This window comes from Desmodus rotundus, chromosome 12, assembly GCF_022682495.2.
Source record: "Desmodus rotundus isolate HL8 chromosome 12, HLdesRot8A.1, whole genome shotgun sequence".
NCBI lineage: Eukaryota > Metazoa > Chordata > Mammalia > Chiroptera > Phyllostomidae > Desmodus > Desmodus rotundus.
The window spans coordinates 5,620,590-5,646,954 of NC_071398.1; the positions used below are offsets into that span (position 1 = coordinate 5,620,590).

Consider the following 26,365-nt stretch of genomic DNA (forward strand, 5'->3'; position numbering starts at 1 on the left):
GGAAGTCCATGTTTGGCAAGGAACACATATTGCCCATATGTGCACGCTTCGCCCAGAGAGATGGGGAGGAAAAGGTGAAGCTTCGGTATGTAGGCTGAGTAGTTCAGATGCATTCATGAGACCCCTGGAGGTGCAAGATGGAACCGGGGTTGAAATAGAATGCAGAATGGCCCACTTCTGCCATACCCTGGATGCAGAATTCCAGAAAGTCTAAGAATTCTAAATTCAAGCCAGTGCTTCTCTTTGTCAAGGAAGAAGGATAGAACATATTTAAGAGTTTACTGACTTCATATATTGTACATTTAAATACTTTGACATACAGTATAAGAGCTCCTGTGTGTAGTCTTTTCCTAGGACTCACAAATGTTAGGGCAAGCCTGCTTAAAAATGAGTTAAGAACAGTTATATAAGAAAATTAAGCCCTTGCTGATGTGGCTCAGTGGATTGAGTGCCGGCCTGTGAACCAAAGGGTTGCAGGTTCAATTCCCAGTCAGGGCACATGCCTGGGTTACCGGCCAGGTACCCAGGATGGGGCATGTGAGAGGCAAACACACATTGATGTTTCTCTCCCTCTCTTTCTCCCTCCTTTCCCCTCTCTCTAAAAATAAATATTTTTAAAAAGATTTTAAAAAAAGAAAAGAATTTTAAAATGAAATAAGATTAGGTAATCTCTTTTAGAGTATGTCACTAAAAAGCGACGTAGACTTTATATCTGGGCCTTTACAACTGTTAACTTTTCAAAACTTGATTAACGATTCAAGCTCCTTCTAGTTCTAAAACTTTAAAAACAAAACTGTAGAGTAAAAACTTATTATTAAACAAGACTGACTACAATTTATAAAGCACTCTTAAATTCACTGCTCATCATATTTATTAATCAGCAGTGCCAGCAATATAGATATACACATATTACAGATGAGAAAACTGCCTAAGGCGAAGGTAACTTGCCTGAGCCTACTATGATAGTAGATGACAGGGTCAGGACTTGAAGCCCGTTCTCCTGACTCCAAATCCGAGACTTACATCTGAAAGCTGACTTCCAAAAGATTTATTCTGTCCAACACTGGAACTGAGAAACAAATGACTAATGCCAGAAACAAAGATGAAAACCACCTAATTCCTCTCCTTCATAAACAGCTCATTTGTCTGATGACAGAAACTCATGATTTCAACTTTTGAGTCATTATGTCTCAATTCAGTAAGTGATACAACCGCATGAATAACATTAAGAAAGTGCTGAAAGCACATGATATAGTGTAACAAAGTCAACAGCATTTTTACAAAATGAAATATAATTAACACTTTTGAAATCAGATTATCTGATTTTTTTAAAAAATGTACTGATTCCTGCAATATTCCAGTATCTGAGATGACATAGATTTAACTTGAAATTATAAAATTATTTTATAATCAATATTATGTAATTATTAAAACAATTAAGTAAAAATATTGGATTATATAACAAAATCATGACTTTTTTTTATCTTTTCTCAATACCTTTTCTCAAATCTGTATTCAAGTCTTAGGTCTGTGACTTATAAGCTATTGTACCTTGAGTCCAGTGTTTTCATTTAGAAATTAAGATGCCGCCAGTAACATCGTAAAATTATTGTGAGGATAAAATGTGATAACACATAAAAAGTACCGAGCACAATGCCTGGAATAGGGCTGGGAATTACTAAGTAACTGTGGAATAAATGAAAATTTTGTTGTTTTTTTCAAAAATTGTTGAGTTTATTTAAATCATTTAAGTATACTCATACATTATTGAAAAATCTGAAATCATAAGTTTCAAATAGCCCAACTTGAATAATTTTACACTAAACCACTAAATAATTCTTAGAATGAGAAGCAGAGAGAGGAGACTGAGCAGAAATTATTTTTCTGCTAAAAGATAAGACACTCAAACATGTTTTTTATAATGTGAGGTGAAAAAATCATAAAATAGGTCTTTATTAATTAATTCTTTAGTTAAATATCTTCTAATTGGACTCATGGCTTGTAATAGGCAGAATAACAGCCCCAGACATATCCACCTCCTAATCCCCCAAATCTGTGAGTGTTAAATTACATGGCAAAGGGAATTCAGATTGCAGATGGAAATAAGGTTGTTAATCAGCTGGCGTTAAAATAGGGGGAGAGCATCCTAGATTGTCCTTGGGTGTGATGTAATCTCAAGGGTCCTTGTAAGTGGGAGGGGGAAAGGCAGAGTAGAGTCAAGCAATGAGACGGACTCCACATCAACCATCACTGGAGGTGAAGTTGGGAGAGAGGCAGAGCAGAGTCACACAATGAGAGACAGAGATCAGCTACTGCTGGAGGTGAAGTTTCAAGGGACCAAAAGCCACACAATGTGGGCGGCCTCCATAAACTGGCAAAAGCAAGAAAAGGAATTCTCTCCTGGACCTGCCAGAAAGGAATACAGCCCTGCCAAAACCCTGATGTTGGCCCAGCGAAATCCATTTCAGATCTCTGACTTCCAAGACTATAAGATAATAAAACTGTGTTCTTTGAAAACACAGAATTTGTGATAAATTGTTACAACAGGAATAAGTAACCGATACATGACTATAGGTCACTTCCATTTTCAACATTCTCATACCCTAAGCAGCGATTTTCAACCTTTTTCATCTCATGGCACATAAAAACTAATTACAAAAATTCTGGGGCACACCAAAATATATATTTTTTCCCAATGTGACTAAAAAATAGGTTTAATTTTGACTCATTCACTCCAGACAGCTATTGTTGTGTTGGCTGTTGTCTTTCTCATTTGACAATGTAAGGGAAAAGAGGTCAGTGCCCCGACTACACAGTCGGGTGCTGCGTGCTGTAAACACTCCTGCAGAGCACGCGCGTTTGGAAACAGCTGCTCTAAGGCAACAGAGAGCAGTGAGGGCCCCGAGTCCTACTGCTCGTACCTGAGTCCTTGCTCTGACATTTACTAGTTGTATAACCCTGAGCAAGCTATTTAACCATCTTATCCTTCAGAGTCCTTATCTGTGAAAAGAATAGATAGTAAGATCCATCTCAGAGTTGTTCTGAAGATTAAATGAGGAAATATATGTAAAGCCATAAACAAGAGTACAACTGCTGAATATTTATAGGCTATTTGTACTTTTATTATTATTCATAATTGTACAAACCTTCAAAGGAAAGTTTCGACATTTACCTTGATTTTTTAAGAATCTGTCTAATCATGGGTACACACAATTTATCTGCAGAGAATGTTGTTCACCATAGTACCCCAAAATAATAAACTGGTGAAATAATTTATGGTATTCTGCATTAAAAACTACTATGCGGTCATCAACATGGTGTTATAACTCTTCCAAATAAGGCCAAGATAGATTAATAGGAACTAGATTTACCCTCATTCTTGAAACGACTGAAAAATCAGACAAAACAGTTTTTAGACATTGGACTTCAGGCAACCCATGACAGTGATCCTGAAAGAAAGGAAACAAATGAGCAAGGCTGACAAGGGGAGTGTTTCTAAGCTGCAAAACAGGGAGAACAGGAACCCAAGTGGAAATCTCACAGCACCCCTGAGTCGAAGAGACACAGCTGGAAATCCAGGGAACCCAAGGAAGCTACTTTGCAGGGAAAGGTCTAGAAAGGAGGGAGCTTCACAGGAAAGACCTTTAGAGATCTTCAGAAGGTCCCCTCTGGAGGCTTTAGATAAGTAACTGATCAACACTACCACTTTGTAAAGAAATTACCCAAGGCCCAGAAAAAAACCACCTAAAAGCGGCCAAGATCTCCCTAGGGCCAGGAATAGTTCGTTCCTTTCCATCTTCTTGTATTTCACAAGGCACTGGACAGAGAACTCACATGGCTATTGTGTCAGTACTGAGCGAAAATGAGCCCTAGACTATAGACTGCTCTAGCCCAGCCTAACAAAGCTTAAAAACAGATCTTATAAAAGATAAACCCATTTCCAAGTAACTGAACTGTGTTCCAAAACAAAACTAAAGAATATTTATAAGAATATAAAATTTTTCATCACTCAACAAGGTAAAATTCACAATGTCTGCCATTCATTCAAAAATTTTCTAGCATGCAAAAAAATCAGAAAAGTATCGACCTACATTGAGGGGGGGAAATCAATCAATAAAATCGGTCTCAGAAATGACCCAGACAACAGATTTAGTTTGTAATAAATTTAAGTAGATTAGAAGCTCAGAAGAAAAGGCCCTCTTTCTTGGCTCTGCCATTTACAAAAGCAATTGAATCTTAGTTGTATATTATATGTACAAATATAATATGTACATGAAGAATCAAAGAGTTACAGACTACCAAAACATTATGAAACAAAGAACTAATCCAGAAACTGAGAACACCTTCTTTAAATAGATGGGTCAAGGAAATTAATTTTTTGTTTGTAAATCACTCATTCAAAATTACTAAACTGGAGGGCAAAGTGAAAGTGCTGGAAACCACTGTGAATTGAAATTGAATCGGAAATGCAAAGAGAACAGCACTGAAATTCTAATAGAGACCAATGGGGAAGTAGAACAATTTTCAATCTGAGTTCTTCAAAGGCTAAGGATATCATTTTACTCATTTTGCAACCTCAGTGCCCAGCATAATCTCTTACACCTGATTGACATTTAGTATACTGAACAAATAAAAGCAGTAAAATGGAACATTTCCAAAACAGATGTTACATAAAATTCAATCATTCACATATACACAGTTTAAACTTAAATTTGACAGACATAATAATTGTTTCTTTTTGAACCCTAAAGATATAGTTAAAACCTTAAGATATTGAAAGCTATACATGCAAAAAAAAAAGTTTGAAAAAGTATTTCTCAATTTGGAGACAACCAGTTAGTTATAACTGTATTTTACTACAGAGCACATTAAATGTGTCTGACCATAGTGTGGTATTACTCTTACTTCTGATCACCCTTAAACACTACTGTAGGATTTAAACTACAAAAGGAATCTGCCAACTAGTTATATGATGGCAAGTAGGTCATGACCTCTCTAACACTGTTTCTGCTTTTTATATATGAGGACAGAGTAAAATCTTGTCCAGCTCTTAAACTCTGTGATTTCATTATATGGCCAAAGTAAATTTGTACTGTTTCCAGATATACAAACATATATTCATGTAGGAAAAACCTTGCTTAAAAGAGTGTTCTTGCATAATTTGTAAGTGTTACTTGCATAATAAATGTGCAAGGTATTATTTGCATAGTTGACTACAGCAAATTATCAGATTTTATTAAACTGAAAACTGCAGTCCAAGTCTCCTATGTGCTTACTATATTTTTCCATATATTACCCATACCTGAGTGTATTAAAATCGTTTCAGTCCAATTACCCAAAGAAAGCTGATCAACCATACAAGTATTCCAAAGCAACTTTATATTCATGTTACCTTTATAGGAATAAAGTTTGATGGGTCAGTAGCCCCTAATACATTATTTTCAATTTCAGAAATTATAATGATAAGTAAATGACTGAGGGTTCCCAAGAGGCTGGGAGTACACTTCATCAATCAGAGACAACAGAATTTTGTTAAACCTGCTTTGAAGTTCGGCTTGAATGTCATGCTCTTCACATATTGTACTAATCCACAAATTTCTCACCAATTGATGCCCCTTCCCCACCCCTGGAACGCACTTCCTGTCCACTTCTCACTTTTAAGTGCGCATGTTGCAGGTCCATAGCCTTAAAGCTACTGTGAACAACCAGAGTTTCTGTTACTCTGGCTCTTGGCAGGCAGTGCAGAGCTCAACTCTTCTACAATACAGTAGTACATGATTTCATAAAGACCATTAGAACCAGTTAATGTTGCACAAATTTCCCAGTTCAGATAGAACATTTTAATCTAGAAGATTTGACAGAAATGTCAAACCCCAAAACTAGTCCTCTTTAACTGAAAAAGAAAAAGCATCTAAAAGGTTAATTCCTGCACAGAATTTCTATCTTGTGTTTTGGCTTAGACAACTAAGAATTCCGAAACTTCTTAAAAACAGTTATGCCCATCCCAAAATTCTATTTCCTGGGTTTTTGTTTTGAATTTTTCAAATCTATTTCCTGCTTGGATTGCTATTTCAGCTATCCCACATATTTTTCACGGCTATAGAATTTGTACATTTAACTTACAAACATTGAGATTGCAGTGCACCATGATATTTCCACTTCACAAACAACAACAAAAAAGAAGAATTTGGGGCTGAGGGTCACATTGAGCTGCGAGTGGCTTCAGGGGTACCTGTAGGAGTCAGCAGCATGGCAGAAGACATCAGGACCAAAATCAAGAGCTACCAGACTGCACCTTTTGATAGCCGCTTCCCCAACCAGAACCAGACCAGGAACTGTTGGCAGAGCTACCTGGACTTCCCCCACTGTGAAAGGCAGTGACTGCTGAAGGGGGTGATGTCTCCACGTGCAAACAGTCCCAGCGTGTGCACAAGTCCCTTTGCCCCATATCCTGGGTGTTGGCCTGGGATGACCGCTGGGCAGAGGCATGTTTCCTGGGAAGATCTGAACTGGCTGCACCCCACCTGTCCTCTGTCTTCCATCCCTCTCCTAGGGAGGTGAAGGGGCACCTGGGTACATCCTGCCCTAGGATCCTAAATCATGGCTAAACTAATAATAAATACTTGTTGGAAAAGTGAAAAAAATGAAAAATTCTGCAATACAAAATAGCAGAAAGTATTTTAATAAGAGACCAATGAAAAGTTGATAGTATTAGTCTCTCGAAATTCCTTTGCTTTAAAAATTAGAGATAAAAATAATCTAATATTTTCTCTATTATGTTTTTTAACTACTTACATTTAGAAACACTTGTATCGTCTCACCTTTTTTCTTTTCTCTTTTTTAAGTGCTAAAACTCTAGAGTCAATTATATAAGAAATGTTCTCAGCAATATTCACTATTATTATGATTGACAACTGATTTCAGGGTACTCTAAGACATCTGAAATTCTTATATCCACAACTATCCCACCTCCATTGGGAAATAAGAAATAGGAAGGTTTAGAAATATTCTTTACATGTCCAAAATTCTAACTGAAATTTTCTCAAAGTCTAAATAGAGTGCCTTCCATGAATTTTCAAACAATAGACTAAATAATATAGGAATTGTGTTCTATGAGTACACAAAACAGTTTATTTTTATTAATTACTGTATTTTTTCTATAAAAACAACTGTAAACCTACTTTTGTCCCACCCTGTATATTATTTTGGCTATACCAAATATGTAATTTTTAAATGTTGATAAACCAAAAATGCTGCAGCTTTATTATTTTTAATCTCTTAACTTCTATACATATTTAATAATGTTAGTTTAGACTGAAATGAAATTACTGCAATTAAGAGAGTTTTTAACCTAAAAAAGGTGTTTTCCCCCATAGAACATGGGGAAACACCATAATTATACAAGAACTCATTAATATAACATTTGGACTATATAGCAACCATTACCATCCAAAACATGCCCAAACTGACATAGGCAAAAAACTTACGTGCTCTGCCAAAATGTGTCATACATTGCACACATTAAATCATTTGACTTACACACATTTAGGATATGTAGCCAATAATCCAGTGCATGTGAAACCCATGTGTAATCCACAATCATCATAATCGTAAAATGATCCCCTACCTTCTCTACCAATCCATTTCTCCCCTTCAATGCATAATCAGCAACTCCCAAATGCCACTCTTACTACAAATAATAGGGAACTTGAGAACAGACTTTCAGTAAGTCTGAAAAGTATTCCAAACTGACTGCCCTTTATCAGAAATTTGAATATGTAATAAACTCTGAAACAAAAAGGTGAGATTTAATTAAAGCCTCCTAAATTTATCACTGCAGAATAAGATGACTTGTGAAAGGTTGCTTATAATGGGTCTGAAAAGAATTTCTCTAGGGAGAAAGGCATACAACTGTAATTGAATAACAATAAAAATTTTAAAAAATGTATGTTATGTCAAAAAATAAATAAATAAATAAAAAGAATTTCTCTCAGTTATCACTATCTATGCTAGCATTAGGGACTACTTGAGTTATTTAAAATCATCCTCCATTCATTCCAAATCTATTAAAGGGAGTTTTCTTTTTAAAGCCAGAATATGTTTTAAAAAACATGATGAAAAACAATTTAAATGACAAGGCCATAGAAAAATAAAATTAAGAGAGAAGTCAAGTTAGTATTGGGGTGATGATCATACAACACAGTGTACAGATGATGTGTTGTGGAATTGTGTACCTGAAACCTGTATAATCAGTGTCACCCAATAAATTCAATAAAAATTAAAATTAAAAAAGAAATAAGTTAATAAATTTCAAGTATCTTAACTTCAATTATATGCTATACAAATTGATTAGTCAAATTAGTCAGAAATCTACATAAACAGTGTGAATAGATGACGCTAGACTCCAATCAGTAGTTTTCCCCAGTGTCCAACTGAGATGCTTGATCCTCTTCCAGCAGAGGGAGCAAACTCATACTGTTCTACTCAGGCCACAAAAGAAGGGGAGAGAAAGGGTTTACAAGTGCCTTTTAAGTATCTCAAAATCTATCTAAACATTTTTTAAAATGTAATGAAAATACCATTTGAAATAGAACTAAATTCAACCCAAAGGAAAGGATAAAGATTTTATCTTTTTCAAATACTGCAAGGCTTTGAAATGAGAAAATGGTCCCTAAATATTTAATTTCAAGAACTGTGGTGTATTTCATTGTTCACCAAATCTCACAGGTAACCGAGGTATTGAAGTACTATGAATCTTTAATTTAAAAAGATTTCAGGAAAATGATAAAATATTGTATTAATACAGTTTTATATAAGGATACAAATAATACATTCTCATGACAAAACAGTAGAAAACAAAGGAAAGTGTAATTTCACTACATTAAAACAATCTATTTCCTTTGGTAAGTTTTCATGTGCATACTTTCATGCATTTGAACAAAATACAATTATGAAAATATTTATTAAGTGTTTACTATATACTAAGCAGAGTTCTAAGCAATGCTACATGTTATAACTTACCAAAGTCCTATTAGATCCTATTATTAATCCACATTTAATGATGAAGCAAGTGACATAGAAATTATATAAATGGCTAAAAGTAACACAGCTACTAAGTAACAAGAAGCCAAGATTCTAACCCAAGTAGTGTGGTACCAGAGCCTTCACTCTTCACCACTTCACTGTGATTTTAATTTTGAATTATGCTTTTTCCCTATTATTAACATATTCTCAGTGTTAGTCTTCAACTTTTTTAAAGCCTAATTAAAATCTAATATGGGTATGATAATAGACTATGCTGTTATCGGTTGTCCCTTTAAGGTAAATATCTTTGTGTATATTGCTTTTGCTGTGTTTGGGTTATTATAATAAAGTATTTTGTACTCAAATACACTGCCAAATTGCTTTCTAAGTTCATAAATTTGCCAGCATTCAGCATTTACATTTAAAATATTTTTTCTATTAGGTGAAAATAAGTCCATGCTGTAATTACTACAGGTGCATATTATTCTGTATGTTGTATACTAATTCAATTTCTTCTTTTGTGAATTTCAGCTCATACGCTTTATCTAGTTATCAAATGAGATGTTATAAGTTTGCATATGAGCTTTTTATAGGAATATTAACCCTACGTCCATCATGTATGCAATAAAATGTTCCCAGTCTATTGTTTTCTTTTTTGTTTCTCTCCATGGAAATCTTTAGTAAAAGGCGAAAGATTTATACAATCTGAAGAGAAACCAGAGTATATTGTTTTCATTTTAATTATGGTTAAGTTTTCATTTGTTTTATAATCTGTTAAAGGCAATCATAAATTAAAGTTTCAAGAAGTCTTACAACCTTACAATTTTCTAAACATAGAGTCCATTGCTTTGAGCACATCAATGAATCACTTTCAAATAAGACTGTTTAAGCAATAGAAATCTATGTCAAAACGTGCATATTCATTTAACAGCATTGAGTTTGACCAATTTTGATTATGTCTCATATAAAATTGATTCAGTGAGCCAAAGCCCACCCTACCCCAAATCACCAAAATGAGCTACATACCTGTCGCTGTAAACATAGGCGATTTCTGTCATGTAAATGCTGATGGTTAGAAAGCGATGAATGCCAACTCCGAGCCTGAGCATGAAACTGAGTCTGAGCCATATCAGAAGGCCTTGTTACAAGATGTGAAGTAAAGTGCCGATCAAGGTCATGACCTAAAACATGACTTGAATTATCTTGCCCAAATGTTGACTCATCAAACTGGGGAAGGAGACCCTCTTGAAGGAGATCTTCTGGGTCAAGTCCTGTGAATGGCTCAGTGTGGGTCTCCACTTGATGAAGTAAGTTCTCTTCTAAAGACGAGAAGCCATTAGTTTCCACATGATCATTGAAATGGCCCATTTGCGTTCCTGAGTCAACAGGATCCGGGAAGTTCATGTGCACAGGAGATAATTTTGAATTGCTGTAATTGCCCTGAGCATGTGATGAATGCAACATTTGGAAATTACTTGAATTCAATGATGTATTGGGATTTAGCATATGCTGAGTAGATTCTTGCTTGATTCCCCTATGAGGTGAAAAGGAATTACTTCCAGCAAAATCAGATAAAGTCTGATTCGTGTGATTGGGTGCAAGAACTGCAGAGGACTGAAGACTATTCGGTGATATATGATTACTAGAAAAGGAATAATGTGAAGAAAACTGTTGGGAATTACTGACAGAACATGAAGTCATATTTGGAGAAGGTCCATTAAAATTTCCTTCTTGCCGATTGCTACACTTGAGAAAGTGTGCTGAAGGATTTGATGTTTGAGGAAATTGTTGCATCAAAAGAGACTGTTGTGAAGTAGACGCATTAGTAATCTGTGGTGGGTGGTTGACACTGACTCTGTGTGGACCAGAAACATTAACATCCATGAAATTTTTGGACTGGCTAAGAGAATTTTGCCCTGGGTTAAGATTATTTCTGCTTTGTTGTGAACGCAGTGAAGTACACTGTGTGTGTTGTTCATTGGCCTGAAATAAGGCAAAGTCATGGTGTGCCACAAAGCTTTTATTCTGATGCATAGAGTGAGAATGTCCGTGTTGGTGAAAAGGAGACCCATTTTGATTTGTAATGCTAGAAGCTGTGTGATGGCCCCACATTGGACTGCCATCTGCTACATCTGGAAATAAACCATTGGGTTGGTTTTGGGGGTGGATGGGAGAACAATTAAATTGAGAGTGTGGAGATAACACATGTTCTGCTGGGCTACCAAAACACTGATTAACTTGATGAAATTTCATTGAATCAAACTGATTTATCTGTTCATAATCAGTCATTTTCTGATGTGTTGGAGTACCTTGAACATGGTTCAACGAGTCTATGTGCAAAGGTTCAAATTCTGCACCCAAGTTCAATTCATCAACTAGTGAAACAGGTCCTGGTTGTACAAATGCATCATCTGACAAACCCTCTAAAGTCTCACTAAAAAGATTGGCATCATCAAAAAAGTCCATCATTGGATCTGTCATCTTGAAAAATTCAGTAACAATCTGGACTGTTCACTCCAAATGAAGTATATTCAGCTTCTCTGTAGTAGATATTATAGGATCATTTCCATAGGTCATCAACTAATCCGAAACAAGTCTATGTTCATTTCGCTCTAAATAATGACATGTCATGAAGTGTCACAATCCTAGAAAAATAAGAACAAAAGCAAGTGAAGTTTAATAGTGAGTACTCATTAAAGTTCTATAAAGTTTATATATGATTTAAAGAACAAAATTTCAGTGCACAGCACTGTCTGGTAGAATAATTTATTGTAAATAGCTCATTAATATTTTCTACAATGAAAAAAATGCTGGGGCAGGGGACATGACCATATGCATTTAAAAGTAATAACTCACACTACTTTATCTGAAGTTCATATACTACAACAGAATGTAAACTTGAGAACAGTATGTCAGACTCACTCCATACCATGAAATGGCCATCACTACCCAGCAGCTCTAGTATGTATAAAATATAAATGTATTACACTTCAAAGTTATATCTCTTTAGGAAAGCTGACATGAGATCCTCTCAGAGTAGCACTGTAATCTTTTGCTCTAGACCTCTTGAGCAGATAAGTCTATTATTTCACAGGGCATGTAAAAATGGTTCAAGAAAAGCAATTGCATGGGATCATGATAAGCTGACCCAAATGAAATAAAAGTTAGCCATCTAGCCCTGACCAGTGTGGCTCAGTTGGTTGGGCATCATTCCACAAAGCGAAAGGTTGCCAGTTTGATTCCTGGTCGGGGCACATGCCTGGGTTGCAGGTTCAGTCCCCAATGGGGGCATGTGCAAGAGGCAACCAATTGATGTCTCTCTCGCTCACATTGCTGTTTCTCTCCCTCTATTGCCCTGTCTCTAAAAATAAATAAATAATACCCTTTAAAAAAGTTAGCAATCTAATAAACTGGCAAACAAGACAAACATGTGGTGTATTGGGATGTCCCTACATATCGCTACCATGGTCCTCTTGCTCACCTACCATGGAAGATCAGCCTTCCTCACAGCCAACTAACTTAGCATCCACAGAGCAAAATCAAACACCTTCCTGTCAGTAGTTATATTCATGACACTGCCCCTAAATACTCCCCTCCCAACTGAATCATTTGGAATGAACATGTGTTTATTATAGTGCAAATAAATGTGTAATGACAATCAAGTGAGGCAAAAACAAACAGAAGCTTGAGTTAAGCAATAAATTAGTCTTATGGTAGTCTCAAGAGAAAAAATAAGTACATTTATACTTACACACATATACACTATGTGTGGGAAGGATCTCATAGGTTACTTGCTAATATAAAATGGTTAGCCAATTTTGTTCCAGGCTTGTATCATTCCAAACATTTTTAATGAAGGTATTTAGGGTTCTGCTCCCCACTGTCTTGCATAGAAGACAACTAAAGACAAATGAAGGTTATTGCTTGTCTACATATTAGTTTACTCAAAAAATAGCAAAGGCCTAATAATCTTTTTCATAACTCCTATTTTTGAGATCTATATTAGGAAATATAAATTTCCTAAACAAAAATGTCCACTCACTATTTAAATAGAGAAATACTTTTGAAAAATTCTGAGAAGTAAAAACCATCAAAATCTATATTAATTTTACCTAGAAATGGATTTATTATCAATCACAATGGTCTCAAAGAGCTTTAACAAATATGATTTTAGAAAATGTGAAATACACAAAAAAAGAAAAGAATTTTTCCAGAGTTTACAATTGTGAGACCAAGCAGATGGAGGTTATTCAGTCTGAACTAAACAAAGTAGTAGCCAAAAAAAATAAGGTAGGTTAAATCACTTCTCTGAAGCATATCTTTTTTTAAAAAAGATTTTATGTATTTACTTTTAGAGAGAGAGGAAGGTAGGGAGAAAGAGAGGGAGAGAAACATCAATGTGTGGTTGCCTCTTGAGGGCCCCCTACTGGGGACCCGGCCCACAACCCAGGCATGTGCCCTGACTGGGAATCCAACTGGAGACTCTTTAGTTAGCAGGCCCGGGCTCAATCCACTGAGCTACACCAGCCAGGGCTGAAGCACATCTTTTATTCCTCTTCAGACTCCAGACTAGAGAACATCTATGTATACCTAAGAATCATTTAGGAAAGCCATGTCTCTGTTTTCATGTAACAATGATTATCAAAAGGAAAATCAAAAGAAATACAATAGAAGTTATCAAATCTAACATGCCAAATATAAGGAACATCAAATAATTGATATAACATGAAGAAAAAATGCTGCCAATTAAACCGTTACATTATACCACTTCAAATTTTTATTTCATAATTAATGAAATACCTTTTTAGAACATCTTTAGATGCAGAAAAAGCAGGACAAAATCTAACACCCTTCCTGATAAAACCACTCAGTAAAAGAATAGAAAGGAACTTTCTCAGCATGATAAGGTCCATGTATGAACAACTAACAGCTAACATCAAACTCAATGGTGAAAGAATGAAAGCTTTTCCCTCAAGATCAGGGACAAGGCACTTTCACTAATTCATTCAATATAGTACTGGAAGATCTAGCCAGAAAAAAGAGGTAAAGCATCCAAATTTGAAAGGAAGAAGTACAACTCTCTCTATTAAAAGATAACAGATCTTTTAGAAAACTACAAATACATACACATAAACTGTTAGAGCTAAAATAAATTCACCAAAACTACAGGATACAAATCTATGTGGAAAAATCAGCTGTATTTCTGTAAGAAAGCAATCAACATTCCAAAAAGGAAATAAAACAACAATTCATTTACAATAGTATTAAAAGAACAACATATTTAGGAATAAATTTAATGAAGGACAAGTAAGGTATGGACACTGATGGCAACAAAACATTGCTGAAAGGAATTACAGTACATCTAAATAAATAAAAGACATTACATCCTGTGTGGATGCATTGGAAAACTTAATACTGTTAAGACAACAATAATATCAAAAGCAATCTACAGATTCAGTACAGTTCTAATCAAAATCCCAATGATATTTTCGTAGAAATGAAAAAGCTCATCATAAAATACACACGCAATCTAAGGGACCAAACCTAACCCTTATAAAACTCTTAGAAGAAAACATAGGGGCCAATCTTTAGGACTGGATTTGGAAATGGTTTCTTACATATAACACCAAAAGCATGGGGACAAGAGAAAAACAAATTAGAATGCATAAAAAATAAAAAGTTGTATATCAAAGACACTATCAAGAGAGTGAAAAGACAATATGGGAAGTGGGAGAAAAACATATGCAAATCATATCTGATAAAGATTTAATATCCAGAATTTATAAAGAACTCCCACAATTCATTAGTATAAAGACAAACAACCCAATTTTAAAATGGACAAAGGACACATTTCTCCAAAGCAGATATAGAAAAGTGATCAATAAACACATGAAATTCAGTATCAGTCATTAGGGAAACACAAACCAAAGTCACAATGAGATGTCCACTTCTTACCTACTAGGGGTGCTATAAAAAATGGAAAATAACAAGTGTTGGAAAGGATATTTAGAAACTGAAACCCTTACACATTGGTGAAGAAACATCAAATGGTACAGCCACTGTGGAAAAGAGTGATGGTTCCTCAAAAAGTTAGACATAGAATTACCATGTAACCCAGCAATTCTATGTCTAGGTATACACTATATACCCCAAAAATTAAAAACAGGGACTCAGGTATTTACACATATATATTCATTCACAATAGCCAAAAGTTTAAAGTAATCCAAGTATCTATCAACAGATGAGTAAACCAAATCTGGTATATACATAAAATGGGTTATCTAACCCTAAAAAGGGGATGCAGTTCTGATGATACACGCTGCAACTTGGGTGAACCTTGAAGAAATTATGCTGAGTACAAGAAGCAGGCACAAAATGAAAAATACTGTATAATTCCTCTTACATGAAATATCTAGAATAGGCAAATTCATAGAGACAAAGAGATTAGAGGTTACTAGGGACTAGGAAGAGAAGGTAGAAAGTTATATAATAAGTAGAGTTTGGGTGATGAAAAAATTTAGAAGCTTTCAAAACAGATAGTGGTGATGGTTGCATAACACTGAATGGAAATACCATTGAATTGTACACGGAACAGTTAAAATGGCAAATTTTGTTACAGCTTACCACACATACACATACACACACACACAACGCCAGGCTTGCTCCTTCCTCAAGGCTTTAGCACTTGCCGAGTACACTCTTCCTTCATTTCATTCAGTCCTTTTCTCAAAAGTAACTTTCTCAGGGAGGCCTTTTCTAAATTCATCAAGTTTTCTCACGTCTTCATTAATATGGACAAGAAGTTCTCTATGCTTACAAGATCACTTCCCACCACTGGCCTTCCTTCATTTGATAAAGTACTATCTTTGAGATTACACTTAAGCTCTAAAGCTCTACCATCTCCAGGAAGCCTGTACACACACACACCCCTCAAACTGTTAAGCAACCATTTTGTATTCCACACCTTGCACACCGTGTTATCATTCTTGGTCTACATATCTGTTCTCCCTACTGAATGTGATGAGTGCAGTGACTGATTCTTATTCATTGTTGTAGCCCTAACATCCACTGGTACACTTTCTGGCACATACTAAATACTCAAATGCTTTCAAAAATTAAAAAATGTCATAATATAAAACAAAAGAAAACCTCTCAATCTTTAATAGTTACTCCAAAAATTAAGATTCCAAAGCATTCTTTTAAGCAATATTTCATTTTTATTACCTGAAGAATGCCCCCACTGACCTGTATACGTTAAAATGTTAATAGTAAATTTTATGCTATATTTTCTCACACACATGCACGCACACACACAGAATGGCTCAGTAATACAACTTAAAGTTTAATTCCGTTATCCTTCAAAGAATCCTGCTTTCATCGGTAAGTCACCCTACAAAGGGCACTACAAGCACAGCAGTTAAAAGTATAGGCTCTGAAAATAGCCAGGGTAAGTCAGAATCCTGGCTTTATCACTTAATAACTATGTAATCTTACATAAATCGCTTAATCATTTTGAAGCCCAGTTTCTTCACCAGTGAAATGAAGATTGTGACAGTACTGATACTATACAAATACGGTAAATAATCTATATCAAGCACTGTGTAAACAGTTTTCAAATTGTGCTTCTTGGATTGCTGGCAAAGGAAGAGAGGGCTTTAGGCCTCCCCATCCCCATTTCCTCCCCAATTAAAGATTCCATCCTGAATATTCTTATTTTACAAATTGAGCTTTCAAATAGTCTTTTTAAAAAACAAAGGATTCCTTGGTTTTAAGAATTGAAAACTACTCATCTAAATAGCAACCATCTAATGCTTTTATTACCATCTCCCTATGCAGATAGCCATTTACTAAGTTCAATTACTTATATATTGCTGGCATTCACACTTAATTTATGTTACTTTGAATCTCACAGATAGGAAAATCTTTAAAACATAGTGTCACCTCTATTCTTGGTAAAAAGTGTTTAAGGCCAATTAATTTTGGGCTGATATTGAAAATAGATTACAAGTTTCCTAGTTGCTACTGAAATCAGGTCAGGTTGTTTAATTGAAAACAGTCCTAAACATGAATTATACACATAACTAAATTAAGTATAAATACATATTCTAAAGCAAAATAAATTTCAATTAATATGAAAAATAGGAAATTGATCTAAATGTGAATGTTTCCAAAGTTTGAAATACACTAAAAACTGAGACCGGCTTGATTATCATCATTTAACCTGAAGAGTTCTTACAGGGTTTAGAAATATTGGGTTGGCCAAAAAGTCTATTTAGTTTTTTCCATAAAATAAAAGACACATTTTTCATTTTCACCAATAACTTTATTGATTTGGATATTTTGAGTATGTAGGCAATCTCCCACATGGTAGAATGTTGGTTGTTCTCAATTAATGTCTCGATTTGCTCGCTATCAGCTTCAGCCGGCCTACCCGACCATGGGGCATGGTCCAGCAAGAATCTCCAGCACGAAACTTCACAAACTACTTCTGACAGGTTCCATCAGTCATAGAGACTTCTCCATATACTGCACAAATCTTTTTTTGCATTTCAGTTGCATTTTTACTTTTCTTGAAGTAATAAAGCATAATATGCCAAAAATGTTATTTATTTTCTTCCATCTTCAATATTAAAATGGCTACACAAAGATTCACCAATTTTGCTAAGTTTTTTTTTAAATGCATGCTGATATGACAGCAGTCACAATACAATCTAACAAAATTGTTTCGAATGAAGTTAAAGACAACTAAATGCTACTAGAGCCATCTTACAGAAAATAAAACAAACAAACTTTTAGACTAATCCAATACATTGGAAGTAGCTAAATTATAGTTAGGTGCTTAATAAATGTAGCTTTCCCTCTCAGATTTACCTATTTTCTGACTTCCTGAGAGCCTGCAGTCAGTCATTAATTTAAACCCTCCCATCACTGCTCAGCTTCCCAGTCAGGTTCTTTTGCTAATAATTTCCAACCTTTCCTCTCACTAAGCCCATCATACAGTATTCACATCACCCTTATAGTTTTACCTCCCAGGCCTCAGTCCAATTCAATTAACATTTTCTGAATGCTTGTAACATTTATTATATGCCTAGTACCTTAATACAAGGTTAATGTTAACCTTGACCTTCAATGTTGTCCTTGCTTTTGTTTAGAAATGTTTAAATTAATTTCCCCGTATTTCTAGGCTATCTCTTTTTAGTTATTCCATTTTCTCTCCTAAGGCCTTCAATCCTAACTTATCCATTGTCACCCAAGGACAATTTCGTCTTAGTCTTCTGAGGTTTTCCACTTGAAATTCCACCAATTATCTTTGCAGAATCCCTGTATCTGTCTTTGCATCCATCCCTTTTTCTTCTAGCTTTTCATAGAAGAGGAGGTATGACTTTTCTCCAAAGATCAATCTTTCACTTTTTAATACCATTCTATCTCCCCGTTGAAAGGACTTAGACCCACACACATTCCATCTCTCTCAATCATCCCTTTGCAATTGCCTGCTTTTCTTCTAACTTTAGGCATCAGCAGACTTCCTCTACCTAAACAAAACTACAAAATCATTTTATTTCTATCCTTCAAATCAATGACAAATATTGAAAGTGATCCACTGCCTCTATTTTCCAAATATTCCTTTGTCTGTTAGCCTCTTGTACTTCAGTTTCTGACCCCATAAAATCACTGCAACCACACTACTGAATATGACTTATGACCTTCTAGACAAATCTAAATGTTCTCTCAATCCGTCTTTGACCACTAAGAAACACTTGCCATCACTAAGCAAAGCAGAAGCTAAACCCAAATACTATCTTGTGTATGAAGCCTCCAATCGTCTATGCATCCCCATCTACATATACTATTTAGTCTTTGAGTGCTTAAAAGGAAAAGGCCAATGACTTACTCATCTTAGGTACCATCTACCACCCTGCTTGGCCCGTATCATCATAAAGCTCTTTAAATGTTTTCCGAACTCAGTTCAATTAACACCTTGCCTTCCAGATATTATCTTCTATGACACTACACTATCTTGGACTTTCTTTCCTACAGCTTTCCTTGATTTTCTTATTTAAAATGGTTTAATAGATACCAGTTTCTATGCATTGATTTCATTCCTATCAAATCAACTTACTTAGCATTTCAAATTCAGTCAAATATTGATGCATCTTCCTCAATATATTTTCTAAAATATGATTTCATATTCAAATACTTGAGAAACCCAATTACATGTGTACCAAAAAACAATTACAGGAGCCCTGGCTGGTGTGGCTCCATGGATTCAGTGGCAGCCTGCGAACCAAAGGGTCACCAGTTCGATTCCCAGTTAGGGCACATGCCTAGGATGTGGGACAGGTCCCCAGTAGGGAGTCCTCAAGAGGCAACCACACATTGATGTTTCTCTCCCTCTCTTTCTCCCTCCATTCCTCTCTCTAAAAAAGTAAATAAATAAAATTAAATTTAAAAAAAACCCAAGGACAGGAATGTTCATATTAGTACTGTTCTTAACAGCTCAAAACTGAAAACATGTCCATCACACCTTAAGAGTTAACAGCAATGAGAATGAATTAGTCCTGAATGGAAAAAACACATATTAGTATCACATATAATATAAAGCAAAAGAGCACATACACAATCCCATTTCCATAAAACAGGAAAACTACTGGATGGTTTTAGGAGGCAGCATACTGCTTACCTCTGGGAAGGCTGAAATGATATAACTGGAAAGGACGATGGGGTGCCAATAATAATAACATGCTATTTCTTGACCTGGGTGGTGGGGATTCAGAGATGTGTTTTCTTTTGTAGTAAGGCAGACAGTTATATTCTTACAGTTTATAATGTTTCTGAATATCCATTATAACTTAAAATTTAAAAAAAAACTAACTGGAATAAAATAAAGTGTATAACTAAGTAAATATTTATAAATCACCATTTAGAGTATATGTCACTCATAAAAATATGGTAAACAAATACAGACTGGTGTCTGAAAGGACTTAAGTAAACTCTGTATACTACTGATTTCAACACGTTTACCAAACGCAAGTACTAAGAGTAATCATATATTTAGGTATTCACTAAATTATGCAACCTCTGAAATAAAACATTTCCTAATACCACATTTGTTTTAGGTAAAGTTGCCCAGTTCCAGGAATAAAAGAAAAAAAAATGTCTTTTTAAAGACAAACACTGCAAAGATAACATAACTGAAAAATACACATATGGAAATAGACTGAGCCCTGGCTGGTGTGGCTCAGTGGATTGAGCGCCAGATCTCAAAGCAAAGGGTCCCCCCTTGGATTCCCAATCAGGGCACCTGCCTGGGTTTTGGGCCAGGTCCCCAGTAGGGGGCGCATGAGAGGCAACCACACATTGATGTTTCTCTCCCTTTCTTTCTCCCTCCTTTCCCCTCTCTTTAAAAATAAATAAATAAAGTCTTTTTAAAAAGTAGATTAAATTCTAGTCCATTACTCCATAGGGGGAAAAATGATTTTTAATTTTCTCAAACTGTGATCAAGTATAAAATTTTAAAATAAGACAAACTTTATACAAAATATATGGCACCTAATCATTATCCCAACCATTATTTCCTTCTCCTTATAAAAGGAATAAGATATATTAGCAGTTATCTTTCAGATGCATAGCCACTGATTTCCAATAGAATAAAATTTAATATGCTTTATACTGCTGCTGCTTAGTCAGGTAAATTAAACTGAAATGACCACTGGACAAGAAAAATAATCTTTTCTTTTTTCAGATTTCGAACCATGCCCCTTTGTCACAATAACAATGTTTAAAAGTACTGTTTTTTTTTAAAAAGTCTTTTAAGTATAATAAAAAGCCTTAATATTCAGTTAGTTAACCTCAGCTAATAATGCCAAATTGTAACAAACATCTGTATCTGTAGCTAATAGATAAATAATAGCTACTAATGACCTGAGCTATAATTTTCACTCATAAGCATCACAAATCTCATTAAAAATGATAAATTTAATATCAGGCTGCCTACAAGCTAATGACTATAAAAGGTGCTACTTTCCCGAGAACATCAAAGCTGTAAGACTTTTTGTATTCTGCATTACCACCCAAATAATATGTAAACCCATCTACTACTACATTCAAGTTAATTTTTTCTCAAACCTTCATGTCTAATATAATCTATATTAACATTCACAATCTTTCAAAAACTGAAATGCAGTGTAAAAAGGTAACACCATTTCAATCACCAATTCTTCTAACATAAATATGAAACTTGCTTCTTCCTTTCAAAACACACACGATGAGTATGTCACAGAATAGCGTCACACACATAGAATGGTGTTATACTGAGGCACCTATCACTCAGATCAAAGCAGGCCCCACCTTCTGAAGCACTTGTCTGGGGATAGTGTTCAAAACTTGCCTTCTTGCCAAAAATTAGTTCCCATTTTCTTCATCTCAGTAAATCTCATCACCCTCTATATCTCGTTCCTCAAGCCAGGAACCTGAAGGTCATTTTTGACACCTTTCCTTTAACATCCATCCATCATGAAGTTGTCATTCCCCCACCATTCCTATCTCCTCTTTCTCTCTATGTCAAATCAAATTACACTTATATACAAATATCCCTTTCTGTCATCTGTATGTATGCTACCCTAGCATAAGATACAGCATCGTCTCTTACTTCGATTGTAGTAGTACAATGTCTTTGCTTTCACTCTTCCTTTCTCCAAAACAATCTCCAAGTGATACTTTCAAAATATGAATTTAAAGCATATTACTCCTTTTATTTCAAAACCTTCAATGACTGCAATGTCCTTCGTTAGTAAAACCCATGTCTTTAACATGTCGTCCAATGCCCTGTATAGTCCGTTCCCTGGCTACCTCATTTCATCTTCCACGGTTTTCCTCTGTTAGTAAGCTCCTGCCACCCCAATCTTCTTTCATTTCTTCCAATATAACAGGCACTTCTTGCCTTCATACATGTTTTTCTCTCTTCCAGAAAACTTTCCCTGTCCGGCAGCTTCTTCATTATGTCTTGACATAAACAGCACCACCTGACAGAGACCTTTGCTTACCAATCTAAAATCCTGCCCATTTTTCTCTCTCATACCACCCTATTACCTTTCTTTACTGAATTCATCACAAGTTGTAATTTTACATTTGTTTATTTACTTGTTCATTATCAATTTCCATTATTAGACTGTAGATTCTACATAGGCAGGGTTCACTTAAAAATGTTATATTACTTACAATAAATTGATTAATAAATAAAGGAGTTACCTAATAAATCTTTTAATGAATGGATATGAATAACCTGTAGTCCAGGGAACAAATTATAGCTGAAAGTAGCTTCCCCTTCTCTAGGTCTCCGATTGTCGCTTAAGCTGTTTTTTAAGGAAGAGTAAAAAGTGTTCCTACAAACTTTAAGGCAATACAATATAGGGAGTGTCATGAAGTTGTACATGCCAAGTAAGCGAGACAAGTAATAATGCGATGATCTCGTGGGAAGGAGAAATCCTTAAGGGTTACAATGACAGGAGATGATCTTACTTACAAGGTAGAATTTGACCTGAGTATTTCCAGACTGGTAAAATTCAGAGAGGTGGAATACAGGGGAGTGAAGTCCAAATAAGAAAGTAAACAGATACAAAGGTATCATAGGATAGCTATAGAACTGGAATGTGGCAACATGAATTTACAAAATAAATAAGTAAAAAAGCTAAATCTATCAAGGAAGAAATCTATACTGTTAAGGCATGTTAATCATGTTAAGACCACAACAGCTACAAAACATTTAAAAGGTTACAAAAAAAACCATTCCCTCTCCCCAAATGTCCATAAATCTCTCAGGATATCAATCTTTAGTTTTTAAAGTTTTCAAACATTTCTGACAACACACTCCTTAATTATTTTTTCATAATTCATGCTCACTGTAAGCACCCATCTCAAAGTTTTCATTCTTACCTATATTCTTTATTCTCTATGACACCTGATGAAATATCCCCAGTACATGTATTAATTTCAGTCCACTTTATTTTTCCTTTATAGTGTCTAACTTCTCCAGGATTTCATCTTTTCCTTGTATTACATTTACATGAGTGATTAACACATTTAGATAACCTAAAATCTAAAGTGTTGCCACATATCAAAGTTCTTATTTTACAATTGATACAAGCTTCGATAGATTTCCCTACTAAATCTGTAATGCTACATCAGTTCCTGACTCTTAAATGTCTACATTAAACCCTCCCCTTCAGTTGTAACTTTTTTCCATAGCTAAAGTGCCAAGGTCTAGTTCAAGCCCTATAGAAAACACTCAGTTACATTAGATAAGGGGTTTGGGTTTAAAAGTTTCTAGATACTTATAATTTCATTAATCTCATCTTGTCATGGGCTCTTTCCATTGACAACACCATTTTCGATCTTTATCCATACCTGCCACTTGAGATTATTCTTTTAGAAACGATCTTTTCCAGCAAGGCCAACTATGTATCTACATCACTATTTGTTTCAAAACCTCTGCCTTTTCTTACACTTCAATCCAGATACAATTTTTTTTTTTTTTGTATTTCAGAGGGCATATTTAATGGAATACTGAGAATCAATGAATTGCAAAACTGGAGGAAAAAAACTAAGGTTCACAGAGGTTAAGAAATTTGACTACAGCTACAGTGTGGGTGGGAGTGGAGGGCAGGAGAATCTTCCTAGGATGTGCCACCCTGGCATGCACATTATTTAGAAGTAAAAACAAATGTAACAAATTCAGGTAGAGTTTTTTACTTCCCCCTTTCCTTCTTTAAGAGATTTGGATTAAAAAAAAAAAAACCCTCAGGAAGGGAACCTTAGCATAAACCCTCCGCATATTCACTTTAGCACATAGGAATTAAGTATGGGTAGAGGAAAGATCCCTGCAAAATTTGTTCACTGGATTCCCCTCTGTCCCATTGTTTGAGTTGCCTAGAAAGAATGTGTTTGCCACTTTCTGGGCTACCTGTGAATTGCCCATTTCCCCTTTGAAATCCCAGATGCTTCCTGCCCCTTCTGCCTTGTCCAAAATGATCTTTGCCTTACTGTCTTTGGAAATTTTCATGCTTACGTGACTTTCCCATGTGCTAATAGAATTTGATTTTCTTATGTTAATCTGCTGTATGTTGTTTGAACTACTTGACTGGCCACAAGAACTAAAGGGGTAAGGAGAAAGTTTCCCCAACCCCCCAAAAGCACCCTTTCCAAGAAGGCTTTTTTAGCAGGGGCATCCAACCTGTTGGTGTCTCGGGCCACACATTAAATACATTCTCACACATAATCACAAAAAAGCCTCATGTTTTAAGTAAATTTACAATTTTGTGTTGGGCCGCGGGTTGGACACCCCTGCTTTCCCGGTTACACTGGCAGTTTTTTTCCTAATGCTATTTCCTATGTCCTTAGGACATCATCTTCTTCTAGTTAATCAATAACAAGGTTTTTGTTTTTTCCCTGGACAATAGCCACTCTCCTAAAAACTCTTCAAGAATGGCAAAGATACCAGAACCAAATCCGGGAGCAACTTTTTTCCCCAAAGCATCACATGACTATCTTCCATGACCTGTAATTTATAGGAAACTTCCCAAGGACTAAGACCAATACTTTGTAATATACAATAGCAATCTAATGTGAGATGTCAAAGCAAGAGGAGCAGAAACAGAAAAGCCTTGGAAGATGAACAAAGGCTAAGCCTTCTCGGAGCAATGGGTATTTTTCACTTAAAAATGTGCATCCATTATCTATTCTACGCTCTTGCTGCCTGCAGCTGGAAAAAGTCACACTTAACGTCAAGCTCTGTAAACCCAACAGAAAATGGGGAACACCGTGTTCATCCTCCTGCACACGGACACCACCCCGCCCTCCGTGTGCAGTGTGGAATCCCCACGGAAGTTCACCTTGCACACGTGCGTGTGTTTGCACAACTAGAGGTCCTTTTAAAACGTCCTCGTAGAATCGTGCAGAGCTGCGTGGAGTAACATCACACAAGACAAACCCTCTCTTCTGCTCGAGATCACAGCTGGTTAAGCACAAGTGGAGACGTGAAGTCAGAAAAAGGTGATCAGTGGCAGGCAAACCCGAACAACTAAACTGTCGTGGTGCTTTTGTTAACGAAGACGAACTTTATTCAGCGCGGGGGGATTCTGAGGCAGTTACGAGCAGTTCACATACATGAAAGTCACGTCAGTGTCACATCCCGGGCTCAGAGTGTGAGTGTTTGTTTGTTTAAAAGTTCTTGTCTACTTTGTTCTGCAAAGTTTTATTTTTCTGAAAGGAAAAAAAAAAAAAAGGAAAACAAAACCAAAAAAAGGAACCCACAGACGGCACTGAGCTGGCGACGGCGACAGGCCCGCGAGACACCCGGGCTTTCCGGGCCGCGCCGGCTGGGGATGGACGTCCGTCTGCGAGGAGAGCCCTGGAACCACCCACCGCGTCCCACGCCCGCAGCCCGGGGAGCAGCGGAGGGGCCCGGGGGCGAAGGACCGCGGGGCGGCGGCGAGGTCGTGACCCCGGACGCCGGGCCCGGGAAAGCGCCGGGGCGTCCCAGGCTCGGGGGCACCGCGCTCGCCCGGGACGCCCTGTCATGAGTCACGGAGGCGAGAAAGCCGGCGGGCGGGGGAAGAGGCTGCAGGGCGGAGGGAAGCCCGGCTTTCAGGACGGACGCGAGCGGACGGGGAGGCCCCGACCTCACGCGGGGCGGGGAAGGGGAGCCCTGCCCACCCTGTCCTCGCCTCCTCCCAACGCAACAGGCGCGGCGGCGGGTCCGACCTCGGGGCTGCGGGCTGCGGGGCGGGGGCAGCAGCCCGCAGCCATGACAGGCGCGGGGCGGGCCGCGGGCCGGCTGGGCCGCACGTGCGGGCATCGCCCCCTCCCCGGCCTCCCGGCGCGCCCTCCAGTCCCCGGGCGCGGGCCCCTCGGGTCCGCAGGCGCAGCCCGGCCTGCCCCGACCCTCCACCCCCCCAACCCCGGCCGAGCGGCGGCGGCACGTACTCACCGCCGCCCGCCGGCTGTCGGGCTTCGCCATGACTGAGGCGCCCCCGCCGCCCCCCGCCTCGACCGAGACTGACACGCGCGGCTGGCCGGGCGGGGGCGGCCTCCGGCGACCACCCGGCTGACAGAACCCGCCCCCGCCTCTCCCCACCAGTTGAGCAGCGTCCGCTGCCCCGCGGTGCCCCCGGGCTTCCTCCCCTCGCCTGGGGCGGCGGGTGGCAGCGACGGGCGGCGGTGGCACTTACCGGCGGCGAGGCCAGGCCCCCCTGTCAGCGCGGGGCCGGGAGGGAGCGGAGGGAGGAATGGAGGGGCACCGCCTCCCCCGCTCCGCCACGCACCCTCCTGATTGGCCCAGTGCACT

General features: G+C 37.3%; 1 protein-coding gene and 1 pseudogene across 12 annotated transcripts in view; both read right to left on the reverse strand.

The window, feature by feature from the left end:
• The window catches only part of CHD9 (chromodomain helicase DNA binding protein 9), a 116,442-nt gene extending 90,077 nt beyond the window's left edge, over positions 1–26,365 (reverse strand). For 4 of the 12 annotated variants that reach the window (XM_053915964.2, XM_053915959.2, XM_053915962.2 and 1 more), the window contains exons 1-2: positions 24,912–25,915; positions 10,051–11,669 (exon numbers count right to left, since the gene is read on the reverse strand). In XM_053915964.2, the coding sequence (XP_053771939.1) occupies positions 10,051–11,505 (1,455 nt within the window). In that variant the 5' untranslated portion in view covers positions 11,506–11,669; positions 24,912–25,915. Of the gene's footprint in view, positions 1–10,050; positions 11,670–24,911; positions 25,917–26,008; positions 26,221–26,249 lie in introns of those variants that run through there. The other 8 variants (XM_053915963.1, XM_053915960.1, XM_053915956.1 and 5 more) reach the window with 5 other exon arrangements.
• Positions 9,627–9,749, reverse strand: LOC112296799 (U5 spliceosomal RNA; annotated as a pseudogene).